At 46.3% G+C, this 20,358-nt stretch overlaps 1 protein-coding gene across 1 annotated transcript in view; it reads right to left on the bottom strand.

Annotated features, from left to right (window-relative positions):
- The window catches only part of IQGAP1 (IQ motif containing GTPase activating protein 1), a 488,190-nt gene that overhangs the window by 90,644 nt on the left and 377,188 nt on the right, over positions 1-20,358 (bottom strand). The window contains exons 20-26 of the mRNA XM_078683320.1: positions 18,786-18,869; positions 18,630-18,701; positions 18,131-18,200; positions 17,147-17,355; positions 10,904-11,059; positions 9,396-9,559; positions 73-297 (exon numbers count right to left, since the gene is read on the bottom strand). Coding sequence (XP_078539446.1) covers positions 73-297; positions 9,396-9,559; positions 10,904-11,059; positions 17,147-17,355; positions 18,131-18,200; positions 18,630-18,701; positions 18,786-18,869 — 980 coding nt within the window. The remainder of the gene's footprint in view (positions 1-72; positions 298-9,395; positions 9,560-10,903; positions 11,060-17,146; positions 17,356-18,130; positions 18,201-18,629; positions 18,702-18,785; positions 18,870-20,358) is intronic.

The following is a 20,358-nucleotide window of genomic DNA, read 5'->3' as shown; positions in this document are numbered from 1 at the left end:
GAGGACATGGATTAGTAATAGCATTAAGGAAGATGACATACAAAAAGACAACTCAAGGCAGTTTTACCATACCTGGCTTCTCCAGTTTGAGACTCCATCTGGTTCACCCATGATTTGTAAATATCAACAGGATCCGTTTTAATGTTGAGTGACTTGTCGTCCATGATCTCCTTCACACCAGGTGCCAGGATTTGTCTCAGGGCATTCTGGCCACGGGCACCACGGTTGAAACTGACCACCATCTTAATAACAGTGGGGTTTCCTTTCACGATCTCCTGAAGCTCATCTACCTTTGATCTGATGAAAGAGGGGAAAATGCATTGGGGCAAAGGTGCATAGCTAGAAAACAATCACATTGCTTTCAAGGTGTCTATTATTAGGATAGCAGCATCTTATAAAAATGCAAATGGACAGTTTTCATTCTGTATTAGGCTATCCTCCAATTACTGTACACTTCATTTCCGAACCTCAGTACTCTTGTTAAAGTTCTGCAGCTCTGTACCTGCACTGGTTTTCCTGATGTTCAACCTGTTGACCATATGAATCAAACACATTTTGTTTGGCTGTATTTCTTGTTCTACCTAGAACAAATATTAACATTCCAAAACGGCACTATCAAATTGTAATTCAGGATCAGTTTTCCATATCCAAATCAAAAGTAACTAAATGATAGCAATCTTTTTTTCTTTTTACATTGAGATCCATCATAACAAAAAGAAATACAATTTGACCTGTAGAACAAGTTACTTACCTTCGGTAACGATATATCTGTAAGAAACAGTAGTTAGTATTAGATTCCTTACCTTAGAATATCCCCAGGCGTCAGTCTGGATCCGGAAACTTTTGCGTAGCAGTACCCCTGCGCGTCGGTAGGCGTCGTCTGCAGGCGTCGTCTGCGGCTCCGCGTCTGTCGTCGGCGTCGTGATGACGTCGCTGGAGTATATAGACGCCGCCTCCGCGCGCTGACGTCAGTTCTTTGTACACAGCTTTTCCGCGCCAGAACACGCAGAGCCGTGTGAGAACCAACACTGGTGCCATTTGAAACTAGGGCCCTGAAAGGGATGTCCTTAACCCTAGGTATCAGTTCGCAGAACGGGGAGGATGGGCGGGGCGGTAAGGAATCTAATACTAACTACTGTTTCTTACAGATATATCGTTACCGAAGGTAAGTAACTTGTTCATCTGAAAGAAACAGGTTAGTATTAGATTCCTTACCTTAGAATAGATACCCCAGCAATACCAACCCCGGTGGTGGGTCTGAGAACCAATACAATCCTACACCAGAAAGTCCTGGAGGACCGAACGGCCAAAGAAGCCATCCCTCCGGACTTGACTGTCCAGGCAGTAGTGCCTCGCAAAGGTGTGCAGCGAGGCCCACGTAGCCGCCTGGCAAATGTCCTGCAAAGGGACTCCCCGGCCCAGGGCAGTAGTAGCCGCCGTGGCCCGAGTGGAATGGGCTCTCAGCCCAACAGGAGGCTCCTTCCGAGCCAAAGAGTAGCACGCTTTGATGCACAGAACGACCCACCGAGAGATGGTCCGTTTATGTACCGCCCGTCCCTTCTTCGCACCCACGTAGCCAACAAACAGTTGGTCATCCACCCGGAACTGGCGTGTGCGATCCATATAAAATGAAAGCGCATGTTTTGGGTCCAGGCGATGGAGCCGCTCTTCATCCTTTGAAGGATGCGGAGGCGGGAAGAAGGAGGGGAGGGTGATGGACTGCCCGATGTGAAAAGCAGAGACTACTTTGGGCAGGAAAGAAGGTCTAGTTCGTAGAACCACCTTGTCTGGATGATTGGACAGGAAAGGAGGTTTGACAGAAAGAGCCTGGAGCTCACTCACTCTCCTGGCAGAGGTGATGGCAACCAGGAAGGCCGTCTTTAAAGTCAGGAGACGGAGAGGACAGGAATGAAGTGGCTCAAAGGGAGCGCACATCAAGAAGGTCAGAACCAGGTTCAAGTCCCACTGAGGCATCACGAACGGAACAGGTGGATACATGTGCGTGATGCCCTTCAAGAATCTAGTTATAATAGGGGACTTGAACAAAGAAGGTTGATCAGGCAGCCTTAGAAAGGCCGAAAGGGCAGAAAGGTAGCCCTTGATAGTGCCCAGAGCAGAGCCCTGCTGGGCAAGAGAGAGAAGAAAGAGGAGAACCTCGGAAAGAGGGGCAGAGAGAGGGTCCACAGCCTTTGCTGTGCACCATGCCACAAATCTGTTCCACCGGCAGGCGTATACCGACTTTGTGGAGGGACGCCTGGCTGCCAGAATCACATCACAGACTTCAGGAGGCAAGTCAAATGGCCTCAACTGTCGCCGCTCAATCTCCACGCATGGAGGTGGAGACTGGACAGGTTCAGGTGGAGGACCGTCCCCTGCTGCTGCGACAGAAGGTCCTCCCGAAGGGGCAGGCGGATCGAGGGACCGACTGACATGCTGAGTAGCTCGGGATACCAGTACCTTCGAGCCCAGTCCGGAGCCACAAGGATAACTTGGGCCCGGTCGCGCCTGATCTTCTTCAGCACTCTGGGCAGAAGTGGTATAGGCGGAAAGGCGTACAACAGACCGCAGCTCCACTCGCGCCGAAAGGCGTCGCCGTGCGAGTGCCGTCTTGGAAACTCCAACGCGCAGAACCGATGACATTGCGCGTTCTCTTCTGTGGCGAATAGATCTAACCAAGGCTCTCCCCATTGCAGAAAGAGGCCTTTCGCCACGTCCGAGTTCAGACGCCATTCGTGATCCACCGAGCACCGACGGCTGAGTTCGTCCGCCCTGGCGTTCAGAGAAACTGCCAGGTGTTGAACCGTCAGAGTCACGCCCTGACGTTCCAGCCATTGCCAGAGACGCAGAGCCTCCTGGCAAAGGGTCCACAACCCCACTCAGCCCTGCTTGTTGCAGTACCACATGGCGGTGGTGTTGTCCGTGAACACCTGCACTACACTCCCGTTGACAAAGGGGAGGAATGCCTTCAGTGCTAGGCGAATCGCCCGCAGCTCCAACATGTTGATATGGAGCCGGGACTCCGCCGGAGACCAAATGCCTCTGATCTCCGCCTCTCCCAAGTGGCGACGCGTCCGTCACAACTACGTGCTCCGGTTGGGGAAGGGAGAGGGATCTGCCTCTGACCCAATCGCGGTCCGTAAGCCACCACTGCAACTGTCTCGCAGTGCCCTCCGAGATCAGGACATGGTCGGATAGGTTGCCTTGATGCTGGGCCCACTGAAACTTCAGGTCCCACTGCAGAGCCCGCATCCGCCACCGGGCGTGATGCACCAGAAGGATGCAGGAAGCCATCAGCCCCAGCAGCCGCAGCGTCAACCTGACCGAAACCCGGGATAACGGCTGAAAGATGGGAATCAAAGCCTGTATATCCCGGACCCGCCGTTCCGGAGGATAAACCCGAAACTGCGCCGAGTCGAGAACCGCTCCGATGAAAAGGAGCTTTTGAGAGGGACACAGGTGTGATTTCGGCACATTCATGGAAAACCCCAGCTCGTGCAGGAGGTCTGCCGTCATCTGAAGGTGGTGGACGACTGTCTGGGGCGAGCCCGCCTTCAACAACCAGTCGTCGAGGTAGGGGAAGACTGAAACCCCTAACCGGCGCAGATGAGCTGCGACCACCGCCATCACTTTCGTGAACACCCGTGGGGCGCTGGTAAGGCCGAATGGGAGCACGATAAACTGAAAGTGCTCGTGGCCTACCGTGAAACGCAGGTAATGCCGGTGGGCCGGCAGGACGGGGATGTGAAAATACGCATCCTGCAAGTCCAACGCCACCATCCAGTCTTGCAGGTCTAGAGCAGCCAAGACCTGAGCCAAAGTCAACATCTTGAACTTCTCCTTACGGAGGAAGCCGTTGACGTTCCGTAGATCCAAGATAGGACGCAGGCCCCCCTTGTCCTTCTTGGGTACCAGAAAGTAGTGGGAATAGCAACCACACCCTACTTCTGGCCCAGGAACGCGCTTGATGGCCCCCTTGGCCAAGAGGGCAGTAACTTCCTCCTGCAGAAGTGTCAAGTGGTCCCCCGACACACGGTGGTTCTGCGGTGGCATGGCTGGAGGCGTGGTCTCGAAGGGGAGGGAGTAGCCCCTTCGGACGAGCTGCAGCACCCACCTGTCCGATGTGATAGTGCGCCAGCGGGAGTGGTGATGGCGAACCCTGCCACCCACTGGCGTCACATGGGCCCGAAAGCACGGACTAGGAGGATTTGGAGGCTGATGCTGCGGGGGGAGGTGTGGTCTGACCTCGCCGTTGTCCCCGACCGCCTCCACGGTGGAATCCACGGCCGCCACCGCGTTGAGAAGTAGTCCGCGGTGCGTGGCTGGCAGCACGTGTGGGACCGCCCCTTCCGTGGCCACGAAAGGAGCGAAACGAACCCGTTTGCTGGCGCTGGGTCGAAAGACCCAAGGACTTGGCCGTGACCCTGGAGTCCTTGAAGCGCTCCAGCGCGTGGTCCGCCTTGTCGCCAAACAGGCGACTGCCATCGAACGGCATGTCCATCAAAGTATTTTGGACATCTGCCGAAAAATTGGCGGATCTCAGCCAGGCGTGGCGACGAATCGCCACCGTCGTGGACATCGTTCTGCCCAGCGAGTCGGTCGTATCAAGACCACACCTGATGGAGTATCTTGCTGCATCTCGGCCTTCAATCATAGCCTTGCCGAGCTTTACCCGTACCTCCTGCGGGCATTCAGGCAGCAACTCCGCGACCGTATCCCACAGAGAGTGGGTGTAGCGGCCCAAGAGGCATGCGGTGTTGCAAGACCGCAGTCCCAAACTCAGGGACGAGAAGACCTTCTTCCCATACTGGTCGTACCTCTTAGATTCCCGGTCGGGCGGGGCCGACGGGAATGCGGTCTGGGAAGTCGAGGCCTGGATCACCAGACTCTCAGGGGTGGGATGGGTGGACAGGAACTTGGGGTCGTCCGGGCACGGTCGGTGGCGTCTGGCCACGTTCCTGTCAACAGGCGAACCTGAAGCGGTCCTGGACCACGTGCCCAAAAGAACGTCTGTCAAGGCTTCGTTGAACGGCAGCAGAGGCGCGTGCGGGCATGCCTGCGGTTTGAAGACCTCGGTGAGGATGTTAGGCCTCACGACCGCGACGGGGAGCTCAAGGTGTAAGGCCTTGGCAGCCCTCATCAACACCACTGAATAAGCAGCCCCAGCCTCCGAGGCCACAGTAGGAGGCGAGACAAAACCAGGGTTAGGAGAGTCGTCCAGACCACTGGCGTCACCCAAATCAGCTGTCCAGTCCACGTCGTACTGACACTCGCGTGACAGAGGGTCCTCAGACCCCTCCCAACCCTCTCCGTATTCTACATCCTCCCCATATTCGGAGTCAACAATGTAGACCGGCTACTCGGGGTTCACAGACCCCATCGGCGTCGGACTCGGCGTCGGACGACGCCGGTCCGACTCCGCGTCCGGAGACGGAGAGGGAATGGGGGTGGCGCCGCCCGGAGCCGGAGCCCCGGCGCCGCGCGGATGCGGCACCATGGGTTGCTCCGATGGAATCGGCGCCGGAGAGGCCGGTGGACCAGCCGGCGTCGACCCTGAAGGGCCCAGCGGCGTCGGGGCCGGAGCACCCGACGGCGTCGGGGCAGGAGCACCCGAACCGCTCGGGCCCCCGGACGGGACCACCGGGCCCGCAGGCGCCGTAGGCCCCGTCGGAGGAGACAGCGCCCTCATGGCCATGAGGAACTCCTCTATCTCCTCGCGCGACGCGCCTTGCCCAGGGACCGTAGGGTATGGAGCAGGCCGCGCCGGCGACCCACGCGGATCCGCGGGGGTGGGGCCACCCGAACCCCCGGCCGCATCGCGCGAGCGTCGGGGGGAGTCGGGGGTACGATGACGACGCCCCGACTTCTTGTGTTTCTTACCTGAGGAACCAGAGGAATGGTGACGACTTCCGGAGCGCTCGTGGCGGCTCCGCGACCGCTCTCGCGACCGCTCCCTCGACCTCCGGCCGGACCGGGACCGCTCTCGACGCGGGGCCGACACCCGGAGCTCGAGCAGCTGGCGGGACCGCTCCCGTCTAGCCTTACTCGTCAAGGCCCGGCAATCGACGCAGGAGTCCACGTTGTGGTCCGGGCCCAGGCACCGGAGGCAGAGTCGGTGGTGGTCCGTGACCGACATCGTGCGGTCACACCCGTCACAATTCTTAAACCCGGGCATCCTACCGGCACCTTAGGAGTAGATAGTAAGTCAAAAACTTTGGTCAAAAGACCGGAGTACTGCTCTTCGGATCTGTGCTAACTGGCGCGGAAAAAAGAAGAACTGACGTCAGCGCGCGGAGGCGGCGTCTATATACTCCAGCGACGTCATCACGGCGCACGACACAGACGACGGACGCGGAGCCGCAGGGGACGCCTGCAGACGACGCCTACCGACGCGCAGGGGTACTGCTACGCAAAAGTTTCCGGATCCAGACTGACGCCTGGGGATATTCTAAGGTAAGGAATCTAATACTAACCTGTTTCTTTCAGATTATACTATACACCAGCAATGAAATACATGTTCAGAACAAATTTCATATCAGTCAAAATCCATTAACAACCACCAGGTCAGCTTTGAATTACACAATTCATTAATTTAAAAAGAAAAGAAATATCGAAAGAACAATCTACCTGAGGATTTCTGCCATAAATTGACCTAAAATGTTATCAAATATCCTAGTCCTAGTCCTACTGCGGCCAAGAACATACAACCACACTTTATCACATACTTGCTTCATCTTCACCACCCACTCACCCATGGAGGGAATCAACCAAGCCCTCCACCTTTCAAGCAATAAGGATCTAGCCACCACTATTGCAACATACAGTAGCTTTTGGAATCTGGGGGCTAATCGCACTGAAAGATCATAACCTAGTAACGCTAACCACATACTAGGCACTAGTTGTATTTGCCAAGTTCCCTCTGACAACCGGAATATCTCTCTCCAGAATTCTGAAGCAACCATTTTGTATAAAATTGTATTCTCAGCTAAACGTCCCCTCTCAAAATCTTACATGTAATTTATTCATGTCATACCACATCTTCCTTGTTAATTTGAGCCATTCATATTTCTCCCACTTACTAATTACCTTTTGGCACATGTCCGGGCCCCTGCCGGATGCAAGCAATCATTTCCATTTGCCTGGTCATTTTAGATCTGGGGCTTCAGCAGATTCATTAATTTATTTTGGGTACTTTATTTTGGGTCTCACAAAGCTGTCCGATCTCCAAAGTCCGACATTTGTTGACCAGAGCTTGACAACAGCTTAGCAGCCAAAAATTACCTTTAATCTATTATTTGATTCAGACAAACTCTTACACCTTTCTTCAGTCTTAAAATCAGCCACCTTACATAACTCCACTATCTCCTATTTTCGGACTATTTTTGGGTCCATCCTAGCCCTGGAGTTCCAATAAAATTCTGTTAACAGTGTAGCCGCATTGATGTAAGGGATTGCATACCTCCTAAAAAGAACCCTGCGTTTCTTAAAAAAACACATCAGATTCTTGTAGCAGACGTTCTTAGGTGAATTTATCAATTTCAGAACATCCCGGATATCATATTCGGTTCAAAATCAATTGCAGGAGATCAGTCTTAAAAATTTCACCTGATCCAAGTATTGCATTAAATCTGGACATATATTGTGCAAAATAAAGATCCTTCAAAATGGGAAGTGCTAAACCACTCCTTCAAACCTTTATATAGAGAGCCAAGTGCTAGTCTAGCAGTTTTAGTCTGCCACATTAAAGACACTCCACTTTTCTAAAATACCATGTCGCTAAAACACACAGTACAGCTAAAAAAGGAAAACTACATAGGGGAAGAATCGCCATTTTATTCAAGGCCACCCTCCTGAGTTTGGTAAAGGGAAGCGAGTTCTATTGTACAACCATAGATTTAGCTTTTAAAAGTAGCGGGGCAAAATTAAGATCGTATAAGTCTTCAATCTTTGATGAACATCTAATACACAAGTACCTCTTCGGCTGCTTGTTTACATACGAGTCGATATCTGGGAGCAGTATATCAGGCTCACAATTACAAAGATTCTATTAAACCTATAGCCCCCTAACACCTAGTACAAAGAGAAGACCTCAAAAGCTTTCTCCTGTGAACACTTGTTAGCATAGAGAAGCAACATCATGTCACCCGCATACAGTCTTCTCATTCCCATCTGTAGTATAGGATTATAGGAGGGTGAATATCCCTGTTCTTCCTAATTGCAATCGTTAATGGCTCAATAAAAAAAAGGCAAATAGAACCCACAACTGGGGACAACCCTAATGAGTACCACCAAAGACTTGTAACTTACCCACATCGGTTGCATTAACTATAACCTGTGCTTCAGTGCTCTCATACATCCTATATATATATATATATATATATATATATATATATATATATATATATATATATATATATATATATATATATATATATATATATATATATATATATATATATATCTCAACCGTGTAATCTGGGAGGGTACCCCAAGCTTTGCTAGGATACAGGAAAACATCTCCCAGACCATGAGGTCAAGGGCCTTCTCTGCATCCAAAAACAGAACTACAGCAGGGATACTGTTAACAGAGATAATCCAGAGTCTAGGCTAAATAATGTGTGTTAGTCTCTGTCATCTAGCAATAAACCCGTTCTGGTCCTTGTGTATTAATTAAGCTTCTATGCAATTAAATCTATTGGCTAACAATTTGGTTACGATTTTATAATCTGTATTTAATAATGTAATTGAGTGTTATGAGTTTGGATCTTCCCTATCCTTTCCTTTTTTTTTAAACTAACCACCTTCCTCATTTTAAACTAAGCAGTTATAGGGATGCCTTCCAACATGGAATTAGCAAACAGCAGGGTCAGGCTAGATTCTGCATGTGAGTGCTTGTCTGTATTTTACATTAGGCAGCGCTATCTGGCCCAGAAAGTGAGGGAAGACTAGCTTTCATTTTAATTGTTTTTGAAATGTTCAAATGTATGTTTCGTAAAATCCTGCGGGTGTATTCCTACAAGAGAACAGTAAGCAACATATCGCCTTTAAAGGAGATTTTGTTTTGCACTGCACAGAAACAAGCTTCTGAAAGAAGAGGAATCTGATTAATACAACCTCCTTTTGTTATACTGGGGAGAGGCCTGAGCTGTTCCATCTACTGAAGATCTCATGCCAGATTAAGATACCATTAGGCATCACATCAGGACTGCCAGGACCAAGGAGTGGGCACATTTGCCAACTCGTGATCTCAGCGTGTCTCAAGGTGTGACTAAACACAAACAAAGCAGGGTGTTATCATGTTACCTGACTATAATTATGACAAAGGAACACTGTAACCAATGACACAATGAGCAAACGACACCTAAACCTTCTTTCTACTTGAAAAGTCCAGAACATACTTAATCTCCTCCTGAAGAGCTGTCTTGAAAAGCCGCAGGAGCAGGTACTCCTCCCTCTGGTTGGAGGCATAGTTATAGAGCGTAAAAATGACAGAGTCCATGAACTTGGTGGATTTGTTCTGTGGCATCTGGAAAATGAGCTTGGCTAAGTAGGTTGGGTTTGTCTGTAACAGAGAAAAGATAAGGTTTAAATTAGGAACTATGTGTGGACATAATTTAGTAAATTGGATCAATGATGTTACATCCTTCTATTTACAAGAACTGCAGTAGATTTCATACCACATGATTTACATACAAGGTCAATTGAAGAAGCTGCTTTGGAAACATCCAATTAAACTGCAGCAAATGAATAGGATATATGGAGAAAAAAGAACAATACTGATACACATCAGAAACATAATAGCAACGACTATGCTCCAAGAGAAAAGAGCAGAGGAAACCTTGACAGACCACAGTGATGGGGTCACATGCCACAATACTGAAAGAGCTACATTTGGTGAGAGTGGGAAAGTATAGGCTGAGGACTTCTACGAAGGAAAGTCTAAGAGTTGGGTGTTAGCAAAACCATTCTGGAAAGACACTGGTGGACATAGGATCAACAACAAGCATAGCTGTCAGGAATGTGGATCTGGTCGAAAACCAAGCACACATGTGGCCCTGGTTTGTAAATAGCAGGCAGCAGTTGAACGGTCAGTAAAACTGCTTTGTGAGCGCAACAATAGCCTGCAGCACACATTTCTTTAATGATGCTTCAGATGAAGAGGATGGATGTAACGGCAACAGCTGGGAATAGGGATCTGGAAGTTGTGGCAAACTAGGCAGCACGTCTAATTTCTAAGGGAGTACAAGTGCACATAAAGCTTTTTCTATTTTGTTTTGTTGAATTACGTCTGGGGCAGCGTTGGCACCAGCAGTATTTGAAGCTCCTAATGCTTTCTGAACATTTCCTGCCAACTTCCCATGTTGAACTGGATTTTCACCACTGCAGCAGCTTAAAACCATTCTAGTGCCCAATACTTTTCCCTTATAGTTTCCTCTGGCACTATTGTTAGCTTGTCAGTTATTGTCTTGCTCTGCCTCACGCAACAGTTTTCCCTCTCCTCCATAGTCACAGTTGTTTCATGGTCTTCCTGCTGCATTTGAGAGCCATTCTTCAGAGGAGGCGGGAGTGATCTGCAATGCAATAACTGCTATATGTTCTAATCGCTTGTTTAACCACATTTTCATCCTACTCTGGGGGGCCCAGTATAGAGGGCCAGACCTTTGAAGCATACAGCAGTCCCTGGATTTATCTCTTTTGATGCCCAAACTTGTATACCTACATTTGGTGGTGATGCCAAGGTCATCCAATCTTGTGTCAGAACCTGAGGGAAGGATTGGTTGGCACTGGGTCAATTTCCTGGATGTTTTGTGGCAAAATGGACAGGAAATGTTTTAATGGTTCAGGAAAGAAAAATGGGACATCGGAGAAATGACAGGATGGGCACATGCTGAACGGGTGCTTTTACCTGAAGGAGGTAGAAAAGATGCTGGTATGCCTCTAGCTTTTCTCGCTTTTCTTTGCTCAGAGCCTTCAGTCCACCTTTCTGCTTGTTTAGGGCCATCATATCAGACAACTGCTCCTTGTTTTTCTTTGTCAACTTTTTACTGTGTGAGACAACTTCCTGTAACATATAATAGCAACAAACATGTTAAACTGCTAAATAAACTCAAATATTAATAATCCCAGGGCAATGTTTAAAAACAGCACACCTTTAAATTGTACTGCACCCTCATTGTATTGCAATATTTAGTTTTGTTCTGAGGTAAGCAACACTTTATTCATATAAAGAACATTTATTCAGAAAAAAACGAAGCTTCACATTTTTTTGATACTTTGATTTACAATCAAATGGCACTGTTTTTTCAGATCTTTATGTGTGGCCATTGGGAGGGTACTTTTTAACTACTGTTAGGTGCAACTCAATATGCTCTTAGCGCAATAATACTTCTTTTCCCCACACAATCATAATTAAAACATCAATTTACACTTCCACATAATGTAACAAGATTATTCGAATTCTGGTTGAGTCACTATACATGTGTGGCTTGTGACTGCATTTTCTCATTTCCCAAACAATCTACCGCTCTATAAACTGCTTCTCATATCAACAACTCAACAACCCCCTTTGGCATATTGGCAGTTTCTACCACATTCCTATCAATAATAAAAAATACTGCAGTAACCGTGTTTTTGACTTAACTAAACTAAGTTATCTGAAGGAGCAATGAAGCAATAGGCTGCTTAGCCTGCATTGGAGACATTCGTCTGAGGCACAAAACCAAGCTCTAAGTTCAAGGCAAGTTATGTCACCCCTTTGTGGAGGAGGTAATCTTGACCCAAACCACAATCACTGAATGTATAAATAGGTAATCAGTGGCTTTATGATCAACTTGTCATTGTCCCTAGCAGGCTTGTAATAAGATAAGAAACGTTGCACCCTGGGGAATATCAAATTTAGCATCAATTTATTCAAACAAACACTCGTATCTCAGCCCCACACCGACACGTTTTGGCTACAAGTCTTGCTCCCGGTAGGTGTATCTGTTTTCTATTGCAGTGTCTATACAGAAGCCCAGGTTGCCCATTATGAAGCATTATGGGAACTGTAATAATCCAGAAAGGTTACAAACATTCAAAAGAGTAAAAACATAAATTTCATTACTAGTCCATTTAAAAAAAAAAAAAAAAAAAAATAAGAGTCACTCTGACCCAGCCGGTATGAACTGAACTTTACATTTGGGAGATGAAAAATGTCTGCACAATATTTGAGCATATATCTTTAGATCAAAATTGTCCTAATAATAAAAACTGAGCGAAGTGGCACTTAGCCAGGAGGTTGCCTTAGCACTGAGAAGCAACTGCGAGATCTAGGCGACCTTTATAGGATGTGTGCAGTCCCGATTTGTGCCATGTAACACATAACACAAGGTAAAATGTTGGCACTAAGCCATTTGTGAATCCCATCACTCAGTTGCAACTACTGAGATCCCATAAACCAAATAAATGGTGTGAAAACCAAAGTGATCCTCTAGGGGTTAGAGCCGTATTGGCAACATATTCAAGGTCTTTCATGTAGGTCGGTTCTAAATAGTGCACTGTGTATTATTGTCATTTCTTGTACAACTATCAGCTTATTATTTCTCAATTGCTATTATAATTATTTATTATTCATGAAAGATTTTCTCAAATGTTTAAAATGTATAAGATTGATGATTTGTGATTAGCCCTATGAATTATCTTTCTACCATGTCGAGATTGTGCCTTTCACCATCTGAAAACCTATAAAATGTGCCCTTTTTGGGAGGTGTGCCAGACTTTCTGCTTACTTTCTTGAAGTCAGAGTCCACATTAGCATATCTGATTTATGTTTAGACTTTCTTTGACTTGAAGTCAGCAGATTTATTCTAGTCCTTTGTTGAACAAAATTTTAGAACTGGCTATTCACTTTCTTTGGGGTGACCTCGTCTTATTACCTCTCAGAATTGGGTTTATTTGATACATTACTGTTGCTAATTTGAATCTGAATAAATAGCCTTTTGTAAGGAGTCTTAAATATGATAAACCTTTATGGTTTTGACTTTGAATTTTGTCCTGTGGAAGCTTTCTTTAATGTCCCAGGGCTGTCATCCTTTGAGACTCCTATGGCCCAAATCCTGTGCATCAACCCTTTGACTTTTTAGATGAAGCGCTGATGGGTGTCTCCTGCAGTACTGCCAACTGCAAACCTGCTGTTTTGTATTGAGCTACTTTGCTGGCCTGTGTTGCAGTTTTTTGTACTTCGCTGGCTATACACATATATGTATGTATGTGTAAAGTAGTAAGCAATCAGCTGTTTTAAGTGGTTGCCAAGGGAAAATAAGGTATCAATGCCACCTGGCTTCTCTGTGAGCCTCTACACTACTGATGCAGCATCATATATCTATGTGAGCATTTATATTTTGGAAGCACTTTCTGTTCTTCCCTACTTTTCCTTCAGGCTGCAGCAAGCAACACCATCACCATAGTTCAAAGGTATTACTGAACAACTGCAACATTACTACGTTCGTACTGCACAGTTACACCTCCATGAACTGGTCAGGGCTGCTGTGCAACTGTACGATTCTACAATAACAAACCTCCAACAGGAATACGACCCTACACTTGCATATCTGCAGCAATGCTCAACCTTTACAAACACTCAAGTACATATTACTACCACAACTGTACGGCTACATAGCTACAGCACTACAACAGTTCTGAAGACCTCCAACTGCACATCTACAACAATATAACTTAAAAAATTACAATAATACATTAAAACTCTAAAACTGCACATATACAATGACACCGTAGCAAGAGGATCATTCTCCTGTTATAAACACTTACCCCTTTCATTCCTAGGCCTACAACCAGCATCACCACCACAAGAGCACTCACAGCATTACAACTCTGTGACTGCATGTTTACAACAACAGAACAACATTAAAGTAGGACGGCGGGCCAGTATGGCCGATCACGAGTGTAGTGATGGGTTACCTCTGTGATTGTTACTTGTTTCATAAGATTGCACATCCCTCCCAGAAACCCTCGCAAAGATCATCTTAATAATAATCGAACACAAACTCACCAAGAGCGGCCAGGTGAACGCAGTTTCTGTCACCTGCTTCCAGACATTCAAGAAGCTCATGAAGATCTTCAAGTGGCTCCTCACCAAGATTTGCAGAACTATCACCCAAGCCCTCATTATCAGAAAGCTGGACCAGACCAGAAGACTCCAGGCCATACAAAACTCAGCAGTCAGGCTCATACTCAGCCTCCTGCCCCACACTCACTTCACTCCACACCTCAAAGAGCTCCACTGGCTCCCAATCCACAAATAAGCACACTTCAAACGCCAACAAAAAACCTTACACAACATTTACACCATGTACCGTAACAACTATACACTTCCACAAACCTGCCAGATACGTCTGCTCAGCCTGACTCCTACTCACATACACAACCCACATATGCAAACCAAATCCTGTGGTGGAGCCTTTTCCAACCTCGCTCTTAAAGCCTGAAAAGATCTGCCCCTGCACCTCATACCTAACTCCTCAGTTCTTGAATTCTGCAAGAAACAGAAGACCTGGATCTTCACCTAGTCCAGACCCTGGCTCGGTCCATACAGCTCCGGCTCCAGCACCGGGATACCCTCTGTGTGAATTGTGCAGTTTACAAATGCACATAACAGTATATGGACCACTGCTGTTGCTGCTATGGTAAATATATTGTCCTAGATTAGTTATCTCTATGAAGCCAATGAGATTGTTTATATTAGTTACCACTATTTCAGGATCCCTAATTCTGTAACAATGACTCATGTTAGACATAAAGTTTAGTGCGTGAACGTTTTCATTTAGTAATGCTCTTTGTAGTCGCTTGACCGGCAGAGCCAGTAATATGTTTTTGAGTATTGTATTACAGAGGGTAAACAGCCTTTACTGCGCGGATGAAACTGCGCATACCATCACTTCGCAAGCGTTACTACGCTTGCGATGTTACAACGCGTACCATTAGTATGCAAGTTGTTACATCGTAAGCGTGGTTACTACGCATGCGAAGTAATGTTATGCTTTAAAAGAAAATGATCCACGTCGTTGTTAGGAAACTGAGGTTGTTTCCTCACAGCGACGTGAGGAAACAGAGTTATGCTATGGCGACGTGTTATAGCATAACTCTGAGGGACCCTTGCCTGTACATTTACCTGTCACCTAGGCCATTATTCACCTTATGTTTTCTACATTACACATCGTACTATAAAAGATGGGGTAATTTCTCGCCTAAAGGCAGAAAGCCACTCCTGTTGGGGTAGCCTTCATTTCAATGGACTGCAAAAAGCAGTCCATGGAGATGTGGGCTACCAACTGGATTTGAGACGGAGTGTCACAATTATAAACACTAAGAATATATGTTGAAAAGCCTATGCCCCCAAAGGAAAAATGGGCTGCATGCTTTTGTAACAAGCATTGCTAGGATTTACATTTTTTTAATATCTAAAACTGCAAAGGTTCATCAGAGCAGTACTGCAGCACTTAATCACCAAAGAATTTTAGTACTGGATGCCAAATAATGAGGACAAATATGCACACAGAGGGAACTATGGACCCACAAAAACAGTGGGTTCCACAAGTTCATTTCCTGCTATGTCCCAAAGCTAATGATTGTACCAACTGCAGTCTATTTCAATGAACTCCGACTAGTCACCCTATGTCAGCCCAACTCCTGATGCTCTTCACCTGCCTCATCCTTCTAACCTGATTTCTATGCGGTCCTGGCCGGTGGTCTGATTCCAGTTTAGCACTTTGCACATCGTATGTCTAACCTCGAAGGGCTCAGGTGGTGTGCAGGAAGGGGACTACTACTAGTCTAGACAACTTATCCTATGCCACAGGCATAGTTCACTTAGGTCCATCACTATCTTGGATCCCTTCCATGTGGGGATGGTCTTGTTGTGAAATCTATATGCAGGTATAGTACTAGTCCGAGAGCATGAACTGTGCCGGGTCTGGTGGCTCAGTGGACTAATGCGTCCACTGCAGGGGCCTGTGTTCGACCTCATGGTCACAGGTTCAGATCCCAGTGGGCCCACTCAGCCTTTCATCCATCAGAAGTCGATAAAATGAGTACTATTGAGTTGGATAACAATAAACATCTGTTATTCAGCACCAAGATGACTCAGGGGGGAACGTGTGCGTTACATATACACATTTTATGTTATGAGCTCACTCTTCCTTTCAAGCTTCTTGCACTTAGTGTGCTTCTTGGCTGCTTTGATTAAGTTACAGGATCGTCACTTTCTCACTGGTTCGCACTTTATTGTTTCTAGATGTTCACTAAGTCATGTTCGCTGATTCAAAGCCTATATATACATCCTTTGAGAACTGACTCTGTGCCAGAACATATGTCCTTAAGGGAGGAACGGCATGGTGACTGGAGAACCTCAAACAATAGTAACAATACCTTTTCTTTGTATCAGGATAGCTGGAGTTTACGAACTTAGTATTTTGTTTATAATTTTAGTTCTTGTGTTTGGCTACCAGCTATTCTTCTACAACGATCCATGCCATGGCAATCCCTGCTTTTTTCTTCAGAAAGTTTTTAATACTTTGCTGTTCTACTCTGCCTGGGATTGAGAAATGTATGCGAAGCTCTTTCAGTGGCTAAGCAGGACTAACTGGCTGAATGAGTAACAATGGTAACAAACTGAAGTACACTGTCTTTACCAGCAGAACCAATACACAGTTTCTTTTAACAGGGAAGCGTGGTAAGCTGCAAGCACCAGAATGTATGTGAATTCATAGCCCCAGGTAAGGACCCTGTAAAAGTACGGTCAGATGTACAGTGAAGACGGAATTCATACAGTCTACACCTTTTCACTTCAAGGGCACAATTTCATATAAACCACTTGACTGATTCTCAATGGTCAGACTCTCATATGATGCATGCATACATCCTGTATCTTCCTGCACTCAACAAGACACGTTTTCAAAAACAAATTAAGAAATCTGCACCGCACGTGTGTGCAATGTTTGTACAGCTGGAAACGAATTTTATATATATATACAGATAAGAACAATATGCTCACACCTTTGCAATACTACTGCAAGAAAGAAGATTTTAGTAGGCTGGTTGCACACATTCAGACACTGAAAATAATTCAGCAAATTGGGATCTCCTGCATCCGTACCTGCAGAGTGATTCTGTTTTTCACAAGGAGTCCGATTTTAATGTCCATGAGGTTCAGGTCATTCTCCAGCGATTGATTGGATCGGAGGAGGGTCACAACCTCTTCACGAAGTTTCATCACTTCCAGCTCCTCCTGGAAATCCTGGTCGCTCTGATCCAGCAAGTGCACGAATTTGCGGACAACAGCCATAGGTGGGTCTTCTGCACTGACTGGGGAATAACAAAAAGTATAATCTTACAAGCAGCACTAATAAACCTTTCTGACCCTGTGTTGCAGAAGAGCATCGCAGCCCTTTTTGAATATACATGCACTGTGCGACCGTGAATATCTTTAACATATCTCCAACTTTTGTATACTCGACAACATTTGGCATTTTCATTCCAAAAATGATTCTACCTTGTTGTAACCATTCTAGGAGTAGGGTCCAAATAAAGCGCGAATAAAATCCCATTACAGGGTCTTTGTGTTAGGTCTAATTCTGAATTACAGGAGATACAGGAACCAAACACCTGATTCGGCCCCAGACATTTCACTAGCTAAACGTTGGCCTATTCTCTGAATGGGAAAGGGACGAATAGAGAATTATCACAGGAACCATGTAAAGTAATACCAATTCTGTGGTAATTCTTAAATTTCTTAGGGGACGCTGAAGGTGCAATTATAAATATTGCAGTATACCGGCTTCCCGGAATTACCTGTAACCCTGGAATCAGTACATCAAGGAATAAGTGTAAAGCATCGGTATTGCCAGACCTCTTGCAGACTGCATGCCTAAGTCTCACTGAGAATGCTCTACTAAGCACCACTATTGAATTAGTAGTTCTCCATTACTGAAAAGGAACAGCAGGGGAGTCAAGTGAGAGGGAAAGTAAGAAAAATATGAGAAACAAGAGTTAAAAAATGTATGAAGGAAGTCTTATAACTAAGGCGAATGTTCTGGACCACACGTGCATTGCCTCTGGGTCGCTCATAAATCCTACTTACTCAAGGTTTTGTAGTCATCACGAGCCTTGTTGGCCCGAATGAAGGCCTGGATTTTCACAACATCGTTGATCTGAGGTGGAAAAAAATAAACATTTAGCGGGTTTTTCCTTCCAAGGGGTCCAAAATACGGCAATCCTTCACACATGATATTCTGTCTCCAACAGAATGAAGAGTGCCATTTACAAGTGCAGCTGTGTGGGTGCAATCCTCATGACCATGAACTCAAGGGCTGAATTGCTCTTCTCATCCCTGAGAAATGTTTTCCCTGTTCGGTCCCCTGCTCCATCCCACATGCTTTCTTTGGTGTGCTACCTTACTTAATGTTTTGTTACCAACCCCCTTTTCATGATGACAGAGCCTCTGAATGCTAACACTGCTGTCTTTATACAAAAAAGCCCATCACCAAAACTGAGGTACTAACATGATGCTGATGCATTTAGACTTTAGCCAACAATCCTAAACTAAAACAACCCATCAAAGAAAAATAGGAAGCTCTTACGTGATCCTTAAAATACTTCAATCGATCTCTGTAACGTTTTCTGGCCTGGTGCATCCTAGTCATTGCCTGAATCTGAGAAGAAGCAACACAGAATTAGAGAGTGTTCGACAGAACTATTATCTTTAATCTATTTTTGCAATAATTAAAATGGCCGACCTTTACAACATCATCTGTGTGATCATTCAGGTAGCGCAAACGGTCCTGAAAAGCTTTCCTCTGCTTGAAACCCCTAAAATGGGACTAAAAGAAAAAAATATATATTTTCTCGATGCATAGAAGTAGAAATATAGACAACAACGTTCTACATTAAATATCGCACGGAGGAGACTGAACATCAGCAATAATAAAAGACATGCATAAAATAATTACGGCTTCCAGAGCACATTCTATGAAGATTCAAGGCAAATAGAAATTGGGCTATTTGAAGAATTATAACTTAAATGCAACAGGACATGTTGCTTGCTTAAAAGAAAAACACTACATGCTTAATTTGAAATTATGCAAAAAGAACAATTGATGGACAGAATGCAGAACAATGTCATACATTTACCCCAGTACAGAGGTCTGGGCCTAAAACCATCATTCCAGTTTGAACCCAGCCATATGCATATCAGTCTTGACCCGGTGCCTCATGGGAACAGTCCAGCCCGAACTTCCAGGCCAGGTCCTCCCTAGACTGGAAACAAGCTTCCAAGGACCAGTTTCGGGATTTGACCCCTCATCAGTAAGGACAGCTCGACTCCAGTGGCATGGAGAGTAATTGACCCACGTCTGGGACTAAGTGCCTCATGGGAACAGCCCAGCCAGAACTGCCTGGCCAGGTCCTTCCTGGACTGGAAACAACCATCCTAGGATCGGTTTTGGGGTTCACCCCTCATCAGCCAGGATAGCTTGACTCCAGTGGCATGGAGAGTACGGGACCCACGTCTGGGCATACCCGTCCCACTCCGGGTGACAAATGCAAAAAGAACAATTGCTGGACAGAATGCAGAACAGTTGCCCTAAGTTGGCAGGGTATGCCAGACGTGGGTCCCTTGCTTACTTTGCCACTGGATTCAAGCTAGCCTGGCTGATGAGAGCTGTTAGCCCAAAACCTGTTCCTGGATGGTTGTTTACGGTCCAGGGAAGACATGGTGTGGCAGTTTGATCTGGAGTTTCTTCATGAGGCACAGGGTCAGGACTGATTTGCATTTAGCTGTGTCTGAATTGGGGTGGCGAAGTGAGCTAAAGAATGATGATGGATTCAACCCAGGTCTGTGACAGGGGGTGAGTGTCTGAAAGGTTTCAGCGCTCCGTCCATCATGTTCACCCTAAGTTGGCAGGGTATGCCCAGACGTGGGTCCCTTGCTCACTTTGCCACTGCTTTCAAGCCAGCCTGGATGATGAGGGCTGTTAGACCGAAACCGGTGCCAGGATGCTAGTTTCCAGTCCAGGGAAGATATGGTTTGCAGTTCGGTCTTGACCGTTCCCATGAGGCACAGGGTCAAGACTGATTTCCATATAGCTGTATCTGAATTGGGGTTGCGAAGTAAGATAAAGAATGATGATGGATTCAACCCAGATCTGTGACTGGGGGTGTGTGTCTGAAAAGTTTCAGCGCTCCGTCCATCATCTCCTTGAGTTTGAATTTGAAAGTTAAGCAGACCGACACAAGCCAGCTTGATGTATTGGAGTACTCTCTAAGAGATTTTAACAGATCCCAATAGGCAGTCTGGACAGGAAGAGCAGA

Source organism: Lissotriton helveticus, chromosome 3_1 (genome assembly GCF_964261635.1).
Source record: "Lissotriton helveticus chromosome 3_1, aLisHel1.1, whole genome shotgun sequence".
Classification (NCBI taxonomy): Eukaryota; Metazoa; Chordata; class Amphibia; order Caudata; family Salamandridae; genus Lissotriton; species Lissotriton helveticus.
This window is presented reverse-complemented; position numbering and strand designations above follow the sequence as displayed.